Source organism: Oncorhynchus gorbuscha, linkage group LG10, assembly GCF_021184085.1.
Source record: "Oncorhynchus gorbuscha isolate QuinsamMale2020 ecotype Even-year linkage group LG10, OgorEven_v1.0, whole genome shotgun sequence".
Classification (NCBI taxonomy): domain Eukaryota; kingdom Metazoa; phylum Chordata; class Actinopteri; order Salmoniformes; family Salmonidae; genus Oncorhynchus; species Oncorhynchus gorbuscha.
Window position 1 is genome coordinate 60892622 of NC_060182.1, and position 14916 is coordinate 60907537.

At 41.1% G+C, this 14916-nt stretch overlaps 1 protein-coding gene across 1 annotated transcript in view; it reads right to left on the reverse strand.

The window, feature by feature from the left end:
* smyd3 (SET and MYND domain containing 3) overlaps nucleotides 1–14916 on the reverse strand; it is a 207828-nt gene that overhangs the window by 28656 nt on the left and 164256 nt on the right. Inside the window, exons 9-10 of the mRNA XM_046366549.1 lie at nucleotides 11230–11317; nucleotides 9984–10167 (exon numbers count right to left, since the gene is read on the reverse strand). Of these exons, the coding sequence (XP_046222505.1) occupies nucleotides 9984–10167; nucleotides 11230–11317 (272 nt within the window). The remainder of the gene's footprint in view (nucleotides 1–9983; nucleotides 10168–11229; nucleotides 11318–14916) is intronic.

A 14916-nucleotide genomic window follows, 5' to 3' on the forward strand; every position in this document is an offset into this window, starting at 1 on the left:
ACAAGGTGAGGTATTGAAAGTTATTGAAAACAGTGATGTCAATCATTTTGACCCCTACTTTTTAGAAATAAAAATATATATTACTTGTTTAACTAAATATGTTTCTCAGAGCAATTGTATCAGTTAGTATAAAATAATTTACCATTTTTTTTGGAGCATACAATATCAGTGTTTGAATTATTTATTTTATACAGTCATTTTTGCTAAACTTTATCAAGGGTGTCAATAATTATGGACGTCACTGTATATGGTTCTTCTGTAGGATTCAAGTAATGAAATGGTATGTGGGTTATAAGGTAAGGTACAGTACTGAAGGTGTGACACTGTTCAGATAAAATAGTGTAAAAAAATACAGTTGAAGTTGGAAGTTTACATACACTTAGGTTGGAGTCATTAAAACTAGTTTTTTAACCACTCCACAAATGTATTGTTAACAAACTACATAGTTTTGGAAAGTCGGTTAGGACATCTACTTTGTGCATGACACAAGTCATTTTTCCAACAATTGTTTACAGACAGATTATTTCACTCATAATTCACTGTATCACAATTCCAGTGGGTCAGAGGTTTACATACACTAAGTTGACTGTGCCTTTAAACAGCTTGGAAAATTCCAGAAAATGATGTCATGGCTTTAGAAGCTTCTGATAGGCTAATATACATAATTTCAATCAATTAGAGGTGTACCTGTGGATGTATTTCAAGGCCTACCTTCAAAATCAGTGCCTCTTTGCTTGACATCATGGGACAATCAAAAGAAATCAGCCAAGACCTCAGGAAAAAAATGTAGACCTCCACAAGTCTATTTCATCCTTGGGAGCAATTTCCAAATGCCTGAAGGTACCACGTTCATCTTTACAAACAATAGTACGCAAGTAGAAACACCATGGGACCACGCAGCTGTCATACTGCCCAGGAAGGAGATTCGTTCCGTCTCCTAGAGATGAACGAAGGGGCGGCAGCGTAGCCTAGTGGTTAGAGCGTTGGACTAGTAACCGGAAGGTTGTGAGTTCAAACCCCCAGGCAGTTAACCCACTGTTCCCAGGCCGTCATTGAAAATAAGAATATGTTCTTAACTGACTTGCCTAGTTAAATAAAGGTAAAAAAAAAAAAAAGTACTTTGGTGCGAAAAGTGCAAATCAATCCCAGAACAACAGCAAAGGAACTTGTGAAGATGCTGGAGGAAACAGGTACAAAAGTATCTATATCCACAGTAAAACGAGTCCTATATCAACATAACCTCACCAGGAAGAAGCCACTGCTCCAAAACCGCCATAATAAAAGCCAGACTATGGTTTGCAACTGCACATGAGGACTAGGATCGTACTTTTTGGAGAACTGTCCTCTGGTCTAATGAAACAAAAATAGAACTGTGTGGCCATAATGTTGGCTAGTCACCACACCTGTTGGCTAGTCTGCGAACAATAGCTTCTCTTTCATGGCCTTGTACTTTCTCTGGCCACAGTGCTGGATCATCTAAAACCTCATCTTCCTCACTTCGAATCTGTCCATACTCTTCCTTTCCCTTATTACTTGCTTGTTCAGTCTCTTCTGTCACTCCTTCACTGGTACTGCTGCTACTCTTTAAAACATCTTAGGGCTGCAATCCCGTTAACGGGATGATATGACAACAGCCAGTGAAAGTGCAGGGCGCCAAATTCAAAACAACAGAAATCTCATAATTAAAATTCCTCAAACATACATGTATCTTATACCGTGTTATAAGGTAATCTTGCTGTTAATCCCACCACAGTGTCCGATTTCAAATAGGCTTTACAGCGAAAGCACCACAAACAATTATGTTAGGTCATCACCCAGCCAAAGAGAGGAGTCACAAAAAGCACAAATAGAGATAAAATGAATCACTAACCTTTGATGATCTTCATCAGATGACACTCATAGGACTTCATGTTACACAATACAAGTGCGTTTTGTTTGATAAAGGTCATATTTATATAAAATAATCTGAGTTTACATTGGCGCGTTACGTTCACTAGTACCAAAAACATAGCCACATCGATTCAACAGAAATACTCATCATAAATGTAGATGATAATACAAGTTATACACATGGAATTATAGATATATCTCTCCTTAATGCAACAGCTGTGTCAGATTTAAACAAAACTTTAAGGAAAAAGCAAACCATGAAATAATCTGAGACGGCGCTCAGAAAAATAATAAAATTAGCCGCCATGTTGGAGTCAACAGAAACCAGAAATCACATTATAGATATTCCCTTACCTTTGATGATCTTCATCAAAATGCACTCCCAGGAATCACAGTTCCACAATAAATGCTTGATTTTTTCGATAATGTCCATTATTTATGTCCAAGTAGCTATTTTTGTTAGCGTGTTAGGTACACATATCCAAACGCTCGTGCAGGTCGTGTAATGAATTTCCTCCTCTTCTTCTGAAGAGGAGAGGCGAAATGGATCAGAGGACCAATACGCGGCGTGGTAAGTGTCCATGGTTCTTTTTAAAACGTTAAGGTACACATGAACAACTGACTACAAAAAAACAAGAAATAAAGGTCAGAACGTGACAGGTCGAACATTACTTCAGACAAAAACTTCAAAAAGTTATATCACAGGTCGAAGAATCATTTAAAAATAAGTATAGAATCAATCATTAGGGTGTTGTTATCATAAATCTTCAATAAAGTTCCAACCGGAGAATTCCTTCGTGTCTAGAGGAGCAATGGAACGCAGGTCGATATCATGTGGAATGCACTTGATCAGGAAATGGCTCTCTGCCAGTAACCTGACTCATTCAGCTGTTATTCAGTCCCACAACACAGTAGAAGCCTCATTCAAGTTTCTAAAGACAGTTGACATCTAGTGGAAGCCCTAGGAAGTGCAACTTCATTCATATCCCACTGTGAATTCAATACGGCCTGGGTTGAAAATCGACTAACCTCAGAATTCTCACTTCCTGTTCTTCTCGGGTTTTTGCCTGCCATATGACTTCTGTTATACTCACAGACATCATTCAGAGTGTTTTCTATCCAATACTAATAATAAAATGCATATATTAGCAACTGAGACTGAGGAGCAGGCCGTTTACTCTGGGCACCTTTCATCCAAGCTACTCAACACTGCCCCTGCAGCCATAAGAAGTTAACTCCTCTTCCTCTTCTCTGCTCTCCACTGCATCAGAGTCTGTCTGACAGCTTTCTGCTGAGATTCTGCCAACATGGGGCTCTCTGGGCACTAGGAAGTGAGTCAACAAAGGGAATTTTAGGTTTAATGTTCGCTCCTTCAAAAGGTTACGATTCTAAAAATCTACATACTGAAAGATAACACTTTTGAATAGTATACATAACAAATAGAATACGCATTTAAGAGTGTCTAAGTCATCATGTGTCTAACCAACTAAAAAAATGGTCTAGTTATGCTGCTGCTGCTACAAAACAACTGCCTCACCTCCAAGGTCCGCCGTTCCAACTTCATGTAGTAGACACACGTTGGGATCTTTGTCTACAACAGCAGCAGTAGTAGTAGTAGTAGTAGTAGTAGCAGTATCCTCTACAGTATGGATGGGTACATGTTAGGTTTTAATTTTAGTCTAGCTAGCTAACAAATATCACGCAAATATTGGGGAATACAGTTGTAATATCTAAATAATAGCTCATTTGTTAGCCATAGCTGGTAGTGGTAGCTCGTCATCATCATGTTATTAATTAAGTGAGTCCATGGTAGGTAGCTAGCAAGCCATCGAGCTAGCTATATTGGCTAGCTAGGCTACTCAAATTTTTTTTACAGAATATGTCTGTATCTGACTCCGTTTCCTTTCTTTCTTTTTCTGGAAACTCAATTTCGTTTTTGAGGGGGACATAGTGGTTATCTCTCGTGAATTCTTAGGATACATGCCGGAGCAACTGTCAGATCAGGCATATTTTTTCCCTCCTCGTGGAGAATGGACCAAACCACATGCATTTAATGGGCCCTTGACCATGACAGAACGTTCTAAGAGTGTCTGATAACCGTCCTTGGGGATATCCTGGAACAAACATCCAGAGGACCAATGAAAAAGCGTTGTACTGAATGTCCTATAAAACATCCATGGGGACATCCCTGGAACAAACCGGGGAACCAGACAAAATCCTCCATGCGACCATGATACAACATCCTGACGACTTAGGCGACCATTTCGTGATGTTCCGGGGATGTCCTAAAGACACATTTTTGTCTTGCAGGGTATGTAGCCATGACAGAGTTGGAGTGAGTTTAAGCGGAAACACTCCACATCAGTAAGTGATTAAGAAGCACAGTTGCACAATACATTAGCTACTAGAGTACCACTACAGTTTATTATGCGTTGAGCATTAGGTAACATTGTCTGGCAGCGGCCACGTTATCTAAGGCTCAATTTATGAATAAACATTAGGAAGTGGAGGCAATGTTCCATTCACAGCCTTGAGCAGTAACAATGACGTTAGCAGCACAGAACAGGCTACATGTACGGCACAGAAAACACACTGCTCGAAAATGATTCATTCAGCTTAATCACATGAAATGGTTTGCCCATTTTCTCCGGTAATCAAAGCCGATGAGCTTGAAAAACATAGATTTAATAGCAGAGACAATTACCCAAAATAATAGGGAATGACTTGAAAAGGCAAATTATTCTCCAAAACTCTGAGACTGGTAGGGGTGTGTGGGGAATGTAGTCATCAGAATAAGCAGGAGTGTGGAAATCAAATAGAAACGGTTTAAATTAGCATAACATGAGCTTGTTTAGTGTTAAGCATAGTTTACGCCTCGCATCTAGTCAACCCGTTAGCCACTTAGCATTGCTAATGCTCCTGCTGCAGCCAAAACAGTAGGACCAAGCCTCACAGCTACACAGCTCTGGTGGAGAACATAACGTTGATCAGTTAGAATGTAGTAGAAATGAACTAAAGTTTTAGGACACTATAGAATTCTGGAACACATTATCTTAAACATTAGCATTGTAGCTAAGGCACAAAAGACAGTTTACACTAAAGATGATGGGACAAAGACAATATTCAAGAGATTTGAATGTTAGAGTATATACGGTTGTAGCCGCAAACACTGGGGCATAAAATGGGGCATGAAATGTGGTTTAACCCATTTATGTTGCATAATATAGTGTTTTGTCAACAATTCAAATGACCTTATTTTTTTAGTCCAACATATGTTTTACTGACAGCAACTGCCTTCCTTTTTAACAATATATTTACATATTCCTACTCTTCAAGGTCTCTACTAACAGGAATGCTACAGAAGGATAGAACATACGTATTCTGCTGTTCCTAATAGTTTTAGCAAATTCATAAAATTGAAAGAAAAGTCAATATATTATCAGAAAACTGAAATCGTCTTCCATCTTTCGCCCCCCAGAAATGTTCATTGCCATTTCTGGTTCCATCCACTTCTTTCATCTGAGCTACACTATGTGGTAAGTCTATTTTGTTTCATTGTATGTTTTCAGAACCAATCAATACTGTACCTCACAAGACTAGTTTAGATGCATGTGTCATTTCCAACATTTAAATGCTTATTGTATGTAGAAGTGTCTAAATACACAAACGTGGGCCGTAAAAAAAAATCTGACTTCACTACTGTGTATGATATGGGTAGAGTCGCAGATTGTTTAGCTGTTTGGAGTTTGTGTAGGGTTGTCTAGACAAGAGATACACTCCACAAGTTACTAAAAGATGTTAAGAATCTATTAAAAAGGGTACTTTGATAGGGCTCTGGTCAAAATAAGTACACTATATAGGGAATATGGTGCCATTTGGGATGCTGGGTAGGAATCAGTGACACGTTCAGGGGATGCCATGGTGACATTACCAGTGGGTGCCAAGGTTATTACTCCCAAGGTGTTGACATAGCAAAGATCCCAGGAGGATGTGGAGCTACCACAGAACAGATCAACATTCAGCTTAATCACATGAAATGTTTTGCCCATTTTCTCCAGTAATCAAATTCGATGAGCTTGAAAAACATGTTATTTAATAGCAGAGACAATTACCCAAAATAATAGGGAATGATTCGTATTTTCTGGTAGGAAGTCTGAATTGCAAGGACTTAGTAGCAGACCAAGAAGAATCCTGGCCCGGAGGGCATCGTGTTCTCCGGCTGAAGGAGGAATACGGAGAGCATCGTGTTCTCCGGCTGAAGGAGGAATACGGAGAGCATCGTGTTCTCCGGCTGAAGGAGGAATACGGAGAGCATCGTGTTCTCCGGCTGAAGGAGGAATACGGAGAGCAGATGAGGAAGGCAACAACTTCGACGGTGGAGGGAGTCTGATTTGATTTGAGCATGAAGAGGGAGGCAGAAATCACGATGCAAAAGGCGGACGAGGCCATGGAAGTGTCCGCCCGGCCAAAGCTGAGGCCAGAAAGGCTGCAAAGGAGACGGAGAAGGCCAAGGCCAGAAAAGGACAACTGGAGGTTGAGGTGAAGGTGACGAAAATTGCACAACAAATCCTCTAAATGAATAAGCGAATGAATGAATGCATGAATACGTGCATGAATGAATTTATGGATGAATGGACATTATTTTGGCGCCATTTCCATTTTATAGTATTTATCACATAGCAGAAGAAAAACTATTAAGTAGCAAGCCTACACACCTAACTTCTTACAGTAGAACAGCATATACTTGATCAGCTTACAGATGTCAACATAGGGGTCGACATACAAACTTTCTGTGTTACCACGCACTCTCTAAATATCCTGCAAATGCTATGCTTTCATTATCAAAAAGCCATTTAAATGTTTATCTCTAAAGGCTCTCCTTGGAGAAGGGGAAGAGGTCGAAAGGGCCTAATGGAAGGGAAATAACAAGGCCGAAGATGAGGAGGGAAACGACAGCTGAAGGTTAAGGTGAAGGTGAGGGAAACTGCACAACATACAGTATCCTCTATGTTAATGAATGAATGAGGTGAATGAATTAACCTAAATCAAAAAGGCTTTTTGACAGTGAAAACACAAATGTGACACGACACCAAAACCGTGTCCTTTTTGTCTCTACAGGCACTCTTTAAACAAGGGGATGAGGCTGAAAGGGCTCTCTTTAAACTGTGGAAGAAGGTGAATAGCCATTTATAGTCTGTCAACTTTACCCAAATGTTCTACATTTGAACCGTTTGATGAATATTTCATTGTTTATTTGTATTTTTTTGTGCTGATTGATCTTTCTATAAATAATGGGCTCAATGTGTGACATCGGGATCAAAATGTTCTACATGTGTACTTAAGAAGGAGAAAAATGAATCCTGTATATGCAAATTGACCTATAACTCCAGCTATACAACACCATTGGTCTAGGACTACACAGCATTTAAGCAGGGTTCATATAGACACTAGCAGGTCAAATTCATGGGCTTTCAGAGACTTTTTCAAGCACTTAATTGTAATATTCAAAGACCTCAATGTTATACTTCAGCAAAAGGCACGAGGGGGTGTGGTATATATGGACAACATACCACAAACCCCTGAGGTGCATTACTATTATTATAAACTGGTAACCAACGTAATTAGAGCAGTAAAAATACATGTTTTGTCATACCCGTGGTATACGATCTGATATGCCACGGCTGTCAGCCAAATCAGCATTCAGGGCTCGAACCACCCAGTTTATAAAAGGTGATAATTGATGTATTAGGCTCTATAATTGTACATATAGGGCCTAATACAGAACCCCTCTACCCCCAAAAATCATGCCAAAAGTGTCAAAGGAAAAGTAGGCCATGAGCATTTGAAGAATAATGCAGTTTAAGGCCTTGATATTCAATTGTTTTTATTATATTCTAAAATAAGTGAAAATATTGTGGACATTGCTTAACTAAATAGATTGGATACATTGTTCTGTAGCCTATGTGGCTGACGTAGGCACACGTAATAAAGCCATGAATAGTTGTAGCATTTTTTAATGGAAGGAATTTGTACGGAAAGCCAAGGGGGAAGTCAACATTAGATGCTGTCATCGCAAATAACCGCACGTGGTTTTAACACAACATAGTAGCTAGCGCAACACCCTTCAATAGAAGTGGTGGGAAACAAACCGGAGGCCTCTGATCAAAAATGTAATCACTGAGAATTTTAAGGGGGCAGGTCGAACTTATAAATTGGCTATAATAATAACAAGGACTTTTTAAGCACCACATTGAGGAAACGTCTGATTTTCAAGGTCGGCCTATTCCAGTACTTGAATTTCTGAGCTCCAAATTAAAAGTTAACGTAGGCTACTTCAAAGCCCCTTGTGTTGTTTAAAATTGCAGTTGTAACATGGGATGGAAAATGTATTTGTCAACATATGAATACAAGGAACTCCTCACTGTAAAACTTCTCTGCTAAATCTAACGAGGCCCTGCTGTAAAATCATGCAGACAACAACAGACGATCAACACCAGTTCGCTAGGGATATTAGATCCAACGTGGATCCAGGTACAACGGTCTTCACTGGTAACAAATGAGACACAAAATATTCTGGACATTCCTCGCAAACACATTTGTCCCCCAGCACTTTGGCTGATGTTGCATTGCAAGCGCCTTCACAACAGCTGTTCGTCACTTGGCTGACATTCAGAAAATTCCTTCCTGGATCAGATGATGATGATGATGATGATGAAGTATCCCGGCGTAGTTAAACAGCTGTATTATGCATAAATATTGAAGAGCCACGTTAATGACAGTATCGATTTAGGTTGGTAGTATCAAGGTAAGGTGACTCTTTCGGGTTAGAAGCATTTGATTTTTCAATCGCATTTATTATTTGGGATTTGTGTGACCATGAAAAACTGTTTTCAACCCATAACATTAGGAGACACTAAATGTTACACAGTTACACTGCAGTTCTAAGATGTCTATACAAAAAACTGTCCGACAGCTAGATCCAGAATTCTTACAGGGTTGAAGTTCAACGTCTAATTGAACTGATTAATGCTTAATATATGATATAACAAACGCAGCCATAAATGCAAGGACGGAAAAGTCATGTTTTATGTCACACAATTTTGGACAAATCAAGACACCAACCACGATAAAGGGTTTTAAACGTAGGTTTTAAATCAACTCGAGAATTGTATTGACTATAGCTATGTTTCCCACCTTATATCTTAAGAATGTAATGACATTCAAAAATATATATTATTATCAATGACTTATCAACAGCTGTAACAAGTTGTCCAGTGTAGGAGATCCTCACTGGTACCCTAGTTTATAGAAAGACCCTTATAATACTGTGTGTCATATGATCAGATCATTATGATCAGGCTAAGTCACCGGTTGAGCAATGAAATGCCCATGGTCCTCAGAATCCCCCCCCCCCCGATGTGATATGTTAGAGATTTGGTCATAAGATGCCTAGCTGCCAAAATGCCCTGCGTCTTTTGTGACTCCCACCAACACAGAAACAAACCAGCCCTGTGTAGTGTTCCAAACTTGCCACACCAGTTGCCAAATAACAAAAGCACCGTCTGGCTTTTTATTTTTTTTCACATTTACCCGAGAGGATCCGTACAGTAAGTATGCTAACAAATGACACAAAGAAAGATCAATAAAAGCGTGTTATCTCTGAGCAATCCGAAAACTGGCTCTGATGAAGGCAAGGCATCTGGCTCTGATGAAGGCAAGGCATCTGAAGCCGAAACGCAAGTCTGTCTGTTTGGACCCGTGAAAACACAAAAATCAATGCAGACACAGAGCGCTCCCTTTTGGGATAGTCACATGTGGAAGTGTCCTGGGCTAAGGACAGCTTTTTTGGGATTATCAAGTGCGTCAGTCGACTGATTGATTCCCCTTTTTGTTCAAGCTGGGCTGAAGTGCGTTTAGGCTTTCATTGTATGAATTCCTCTGTGTGTTTAATGTCTGGTAGAGACTGAAACAGTGTAACCATGCAATACGGAGCAGTGTATCATGGGTCACTCGATGACATTGGCTACAACACACAGACTTACCACCTTTATTCACTTTACACAACATGTCATTTCTGACATTCACACACCCACCTGTAAGGCTCCAGGGTGATGGTGCCATAGGCCAGTGCTCTGTCCCATTGGGCCAGGTTGATGCAGGCGTCCAGGGCTAAGTCAGTCACCCTGAGACGGTACACATTACCATCAGGGACTGCGGGGACAGCGCCACCCATTGGAGCCAGCAGAGAACTACACTCTAGTAAGAGCTCTTCCCAGTCTGGAGACGGAGTTAAGGGTACACCAGGAGGAGAGGGAGGAGAGGGAGAAAGAGAGAGAGGGAGGAGAGGGAGAAAGAGAGAGAGGGAGGAGAGGGAGAAAGAGAGAGCGGGAGGAAAGGGAGAAAGAGAGAGCGGGAGGAGAGGGAGAAAGAGAGAGAGGGAGGAGAGGGAGAAAGAGAGAGGGGGAGGAGAGGGAGAAAGAGAGAGAGGGAGGAGAGGGAGAAAGAGAGAGAGGGAGGAGAGGGAGAAAGAGAGAGGGAGGAGAGGGAGAAAGAGAGAGCGGGAGGAAAGTGAGAAAGAGAGAGAGGGAGAAAGAGAGGGAGAAAGAGAGAGAGGGAGGAGAGGGAGAAAGAGAGAGAGGGAGGAGAGGGAGAAAGAGAGAGAGGGAGGAGAGGGAGAAAGAGAGAGAGGGAGGAGAGGGAGAAAGAGAGAGGGAGGAGAGGGAGAAAGAGAGAAAGAGAGAGCGGGAGGAGAGGGAGAAAGAGAGAGCGGGAGGAGAGGGAGAAAGAGAGAGCGGGAGGAGAGGGAGAAAGAGAGAGAGGGAGGAGAGGGAGAAAGAGAGAGGGAGGAGAGGGAGAAAGAGAGAGCGGGAGGAAAGTGAGAAAGAGAGAGAGGGAGAAAGAGAGGGAGAAAGATAGAGAGGGAGGAGAGGGAGAAAGAGAGAGAGGGAGGAGAGGGAGAAAGAGAGAGAGGGAGGAGAGGGAGAAAGAGAGAGAGGGAGGAGAGGGAGAAAGAGAGAGAGGGAGGAGAGGGAGAAAGAGAGAGCGGGAGGAGAGGGAGAAAGAGAGAGAGGGAGGAGAGGGAGAAAGAGAGAGAGGGAGGAGAGGGAGAAAGAGAGAGCGGGAGGAGAGGGAGAAAGAGAGAGCGGGAGGAAAGGGAGAAAGATCACTAGAGTGACAGAGATAATTATGACTGGACTAAAATAGAGAGCATAAAATGGACAGATGAGATGTGGTGTGTGTGTGTATGCGTCTGTGTGTGTGTGCGAGCGCATATTTGTTTAATCATACATTTTAACATTGTGACATATTGGTCATGGGTGATTCTTGTGTAAAGGATACCACCATGTGTCTGTAGGTTCTCCAACCTGGGGATGGCTTCTCTCAGGGGGGTCCAGGCCTCCTCCTCCCCACACAGCATCATAGGGTCCTGGCCACGAAGAGAGGAAGAGAGAGGGTCAGGGACCATATAGTTACAGTACATGCTATTAGCATCATGAGACAGTTAGTGTTTGTATTTGTATTTATTAGGGATCCCCAGGGCAGCAGCTAGTCTTCCTGGGGTCCAAACACATTAAAACACTTACATTACATATAAAACTAAAGATAAAACAGTACATCATAAAACATTATTACACCAATACATCTCCACAATACAAAACGTATAATACAACCATACAACAATATTACAATGTATGCGTGTCTGTACTTGTGTGTCTCTTCACAGTCCCCGCTGTTCCTTAATTTCTACCTGTTTTTTCAATCTGATCCTACTGCTGCATCAGTTACCTGATGTGGAATATAGTTCCATGTAGTCATGGCTCTATGTAGTACTATGCGCCTCCTATTCTGGACTTGGGGATTGTGAAGAGACCGCTGGTGGCATTTCTTGTGTGTTATGCATGGGTGTACAATGCTGTGGGTTATTAGTTTACACAGAAAGCTCGTTACATTCAGCTTGTCAACACTTACAAAAAAAAGCAGTGATGACAATCTCTCTTCCACTTTGAGCCATGAGAGATTGAAACACATATCATTAATGTTAGCTCTCCGTGTACTTTTAAGGGCCCTGTTCTGAACCAACCACAATTTTCCTAAGTCCCTTTTTGTGGCACCTGACCACACTACTGAACAGTAGTCAAGGTGCGACAAAACTAGGCCTGTAGGACCTGCCTTGTTGATAGTGTTGTTTAGATGGCAGAGCAGTTCTCCCCATCAACATGTTTTGACCATGACAGTTGCTCAATGTCCACATTATTCATTACGAGATGTAGTTGAGGTTTAGGGTTTAGTGAATGATTTGACCCAAATACAATGCTTTTAGTTTTCGAAATATTTAGGACTAACTTATTCCTTGCCACCATACTGAAACTACCTGCAGCTCTTTGTTAAGTGTTGTAGTCATGTCAGTTGCTGTAGTAGCTGTGTATAGTGTTGAGTCATCCGCATACATAGATACACTGGCTTTACTCAAAACCAGTGGCAAGTCATTAGTAAAGATTGAAAAAAGTAAGGGGCCTAAACAGCTACCCTGGGGAATTCTGATTCTACCTGGACTTTGTTGGAAAGGCTTCCATTAAAGAACACCCTCTGTTTTCTGTTATCTTTACTCTTTATCTTCAATATATCACGGGATATAAAGCCATAACACATACGTTTTTCCAGCAGCAGACTATGATCGAAAAAGCCGCACTGAAGTCTAACAAAACACCCATTCTTAAATCAATTTCTCTCAATCATTAGTAATTTGTGTAAGTGCTGTGCTTGTTGAATGTCCTTCCCTATAAGCATGCTGAAAGTCTGTTGATCATTTGTTTACTGTAAAATAGCATTGTATCTGGTCAAACACCATTTTTTCCAGAAGTTTACTAATGGTTGTTACCAGGCTGATTGGTTTGCTATTTGAGCCAGTAAAGGGGGCTTTACTATTCTTGGGTATCGGAATGACTTTTTCTTCCCTCCAGGCCTGAGGGCACACACTTTCTATAGGGCTTAAATTGGAGACGTTGACGAAAGGCTAGCTGCTTATAAATGTCTTATAAACATAAACATGATCAAAACACTATCATTGTGGTACTCAGCGTGCTTCTTCAGAACTTTCAACTATATATAATATATTACTATAAACTATTTACTACTATTGAAGAATGTCCAGATAGCAGTCCCCTGTGGCACTCAAGGTTGACAGACTTAGTAACATTTTTATTTTTATGTGGTCAAATGGGTCTTGAAGGACAACTGAAAATGGAAAATGCAAAACAACTCTGCAAACAATTGTGGACTAATGGAAAACCCTGGCTGTATGTTAACTTGGAGCCCATGTTTGGCTGAGAGCTCACGGCAGCTTGTCATCACCACCATACACTGCAGGCAGAACGCATCTTCGCTTATTTCTCTCCATCTTCCCTGTCTCTCTCTCCCTCTATCCTTCCCACTCTCTACTTCTTTCTCAAACCCGAGGCTGTCAGCAAGGTGTCAAAGAACCAGAACCACAATACTGACTGACTATCTGTGGTCACGGTGAACCCAAGCAATCTGTGTGTGGGTGTGTGTGGTGTGTTTAAAGCTGCTCTTGGCCTGCTAGTGTAAAGAGGACAATAACAGACACTGACAGCCACAGTCAGAACCGGACACCGTGGAGCTGCTTCATATTAAATGATCATCTGAGTTTTAGAGCTCTTTCCATGGTATGGGGGTGACTCCCTACGTTATGGGGCTGGTGGCTGAGGCAGACTAACACTACAGTCTCAGTTGGAGCAAATATTGAGAAGGTTTTGGTATTTGGGAATGGGGCACTGGCGGTCATGAAATGTTCAGCATCTCCAGGTCTCCACGCATACAAGCCGCTGACATACATTTTTTTAATTTTAAGTTTCATAATATCCAGGATTTATCCAGGAAATCCAGGATTTATTTTAGGCAGGTCTAAAGAAATATTATGATTTGAAGAAAATGTATTTCAGAAGAACAGAATATGAGTTGGCCTACTGTATGGCTATGTTGAGTGTAAAAGTGACCATTTGAAACAGGTCCTATACTAGATTTAAAGTCATTTGGCAAGTTGTGAATAATACACACCTTAGAATGCCTTAGAAATCAAAACATACATGGGCTGCATGATGCCACTATAGGCTACTGATGATTTGACAAAGGCACAACAAAATAATCTGGAACTAGGTTCCTTGCGTCGGGCTACACACCCTGTTCTCTCATCAAGTGATCATATTTTCACCCATCGGACGATAGGCAAAAGACATTTTCTTTACTAATATGTAACATTGGTTTAGATTTAGATAGGGCCATTGTCAAATGGGCAGGAACAGAAGCATGGGAAAAAATATACACGTTATCTGTATGCACTCCTATAGGCCACTTCCCCACTGGTTCATTTCCTACGTACGTAGGCTACTCAGGTCATTTCACTCCATGCGTCAACCACTGTTTGAGGAGCATGCAACCTCTCGCTGTGCAACCTTACGCCCAAACTCTGTATGCCATGGGCTCTCCAACCCTGTTCCTGCAGCTACCCAGTGCTTAATTATTGGGAAACCAAATGAAATCTGTTCGAGAACATCACAATGAAACATATTTCATTAAACTGTTGACAGCCCCTCTGCGCGCTTGAGAAAGGAATGTAGGAGAGGGGAGGAGACGGAAACGCACAGGGGTGAGATATTCTGTAGATAAAAGGTCAATATAGTATGTCGGCCTATGAATTATGACAACCAAATACAAATTCACTATACTTGTAGGCTAAATCTGAATTGGTTTAATTTAGGCTAGAGCAATTATGTACCCAAGACATGAAATCTGTATATATATTTTTACGTCTTTCAGCTGTGTGTAATATGCGGTAGGCTATAACAGATATAACAGCACAATCATTCATTTAATTCAGGTTCTTTCGGTTTTGGGTTCATATATAGGCTTATGTTTATGCATAAGCCCTAATATGCATATGGCTGTTTTGCATTATTCATCAACTTAGAAAGCGCTGCCCATTTCGCTGTGTTAAGGCTTTGAAACAGC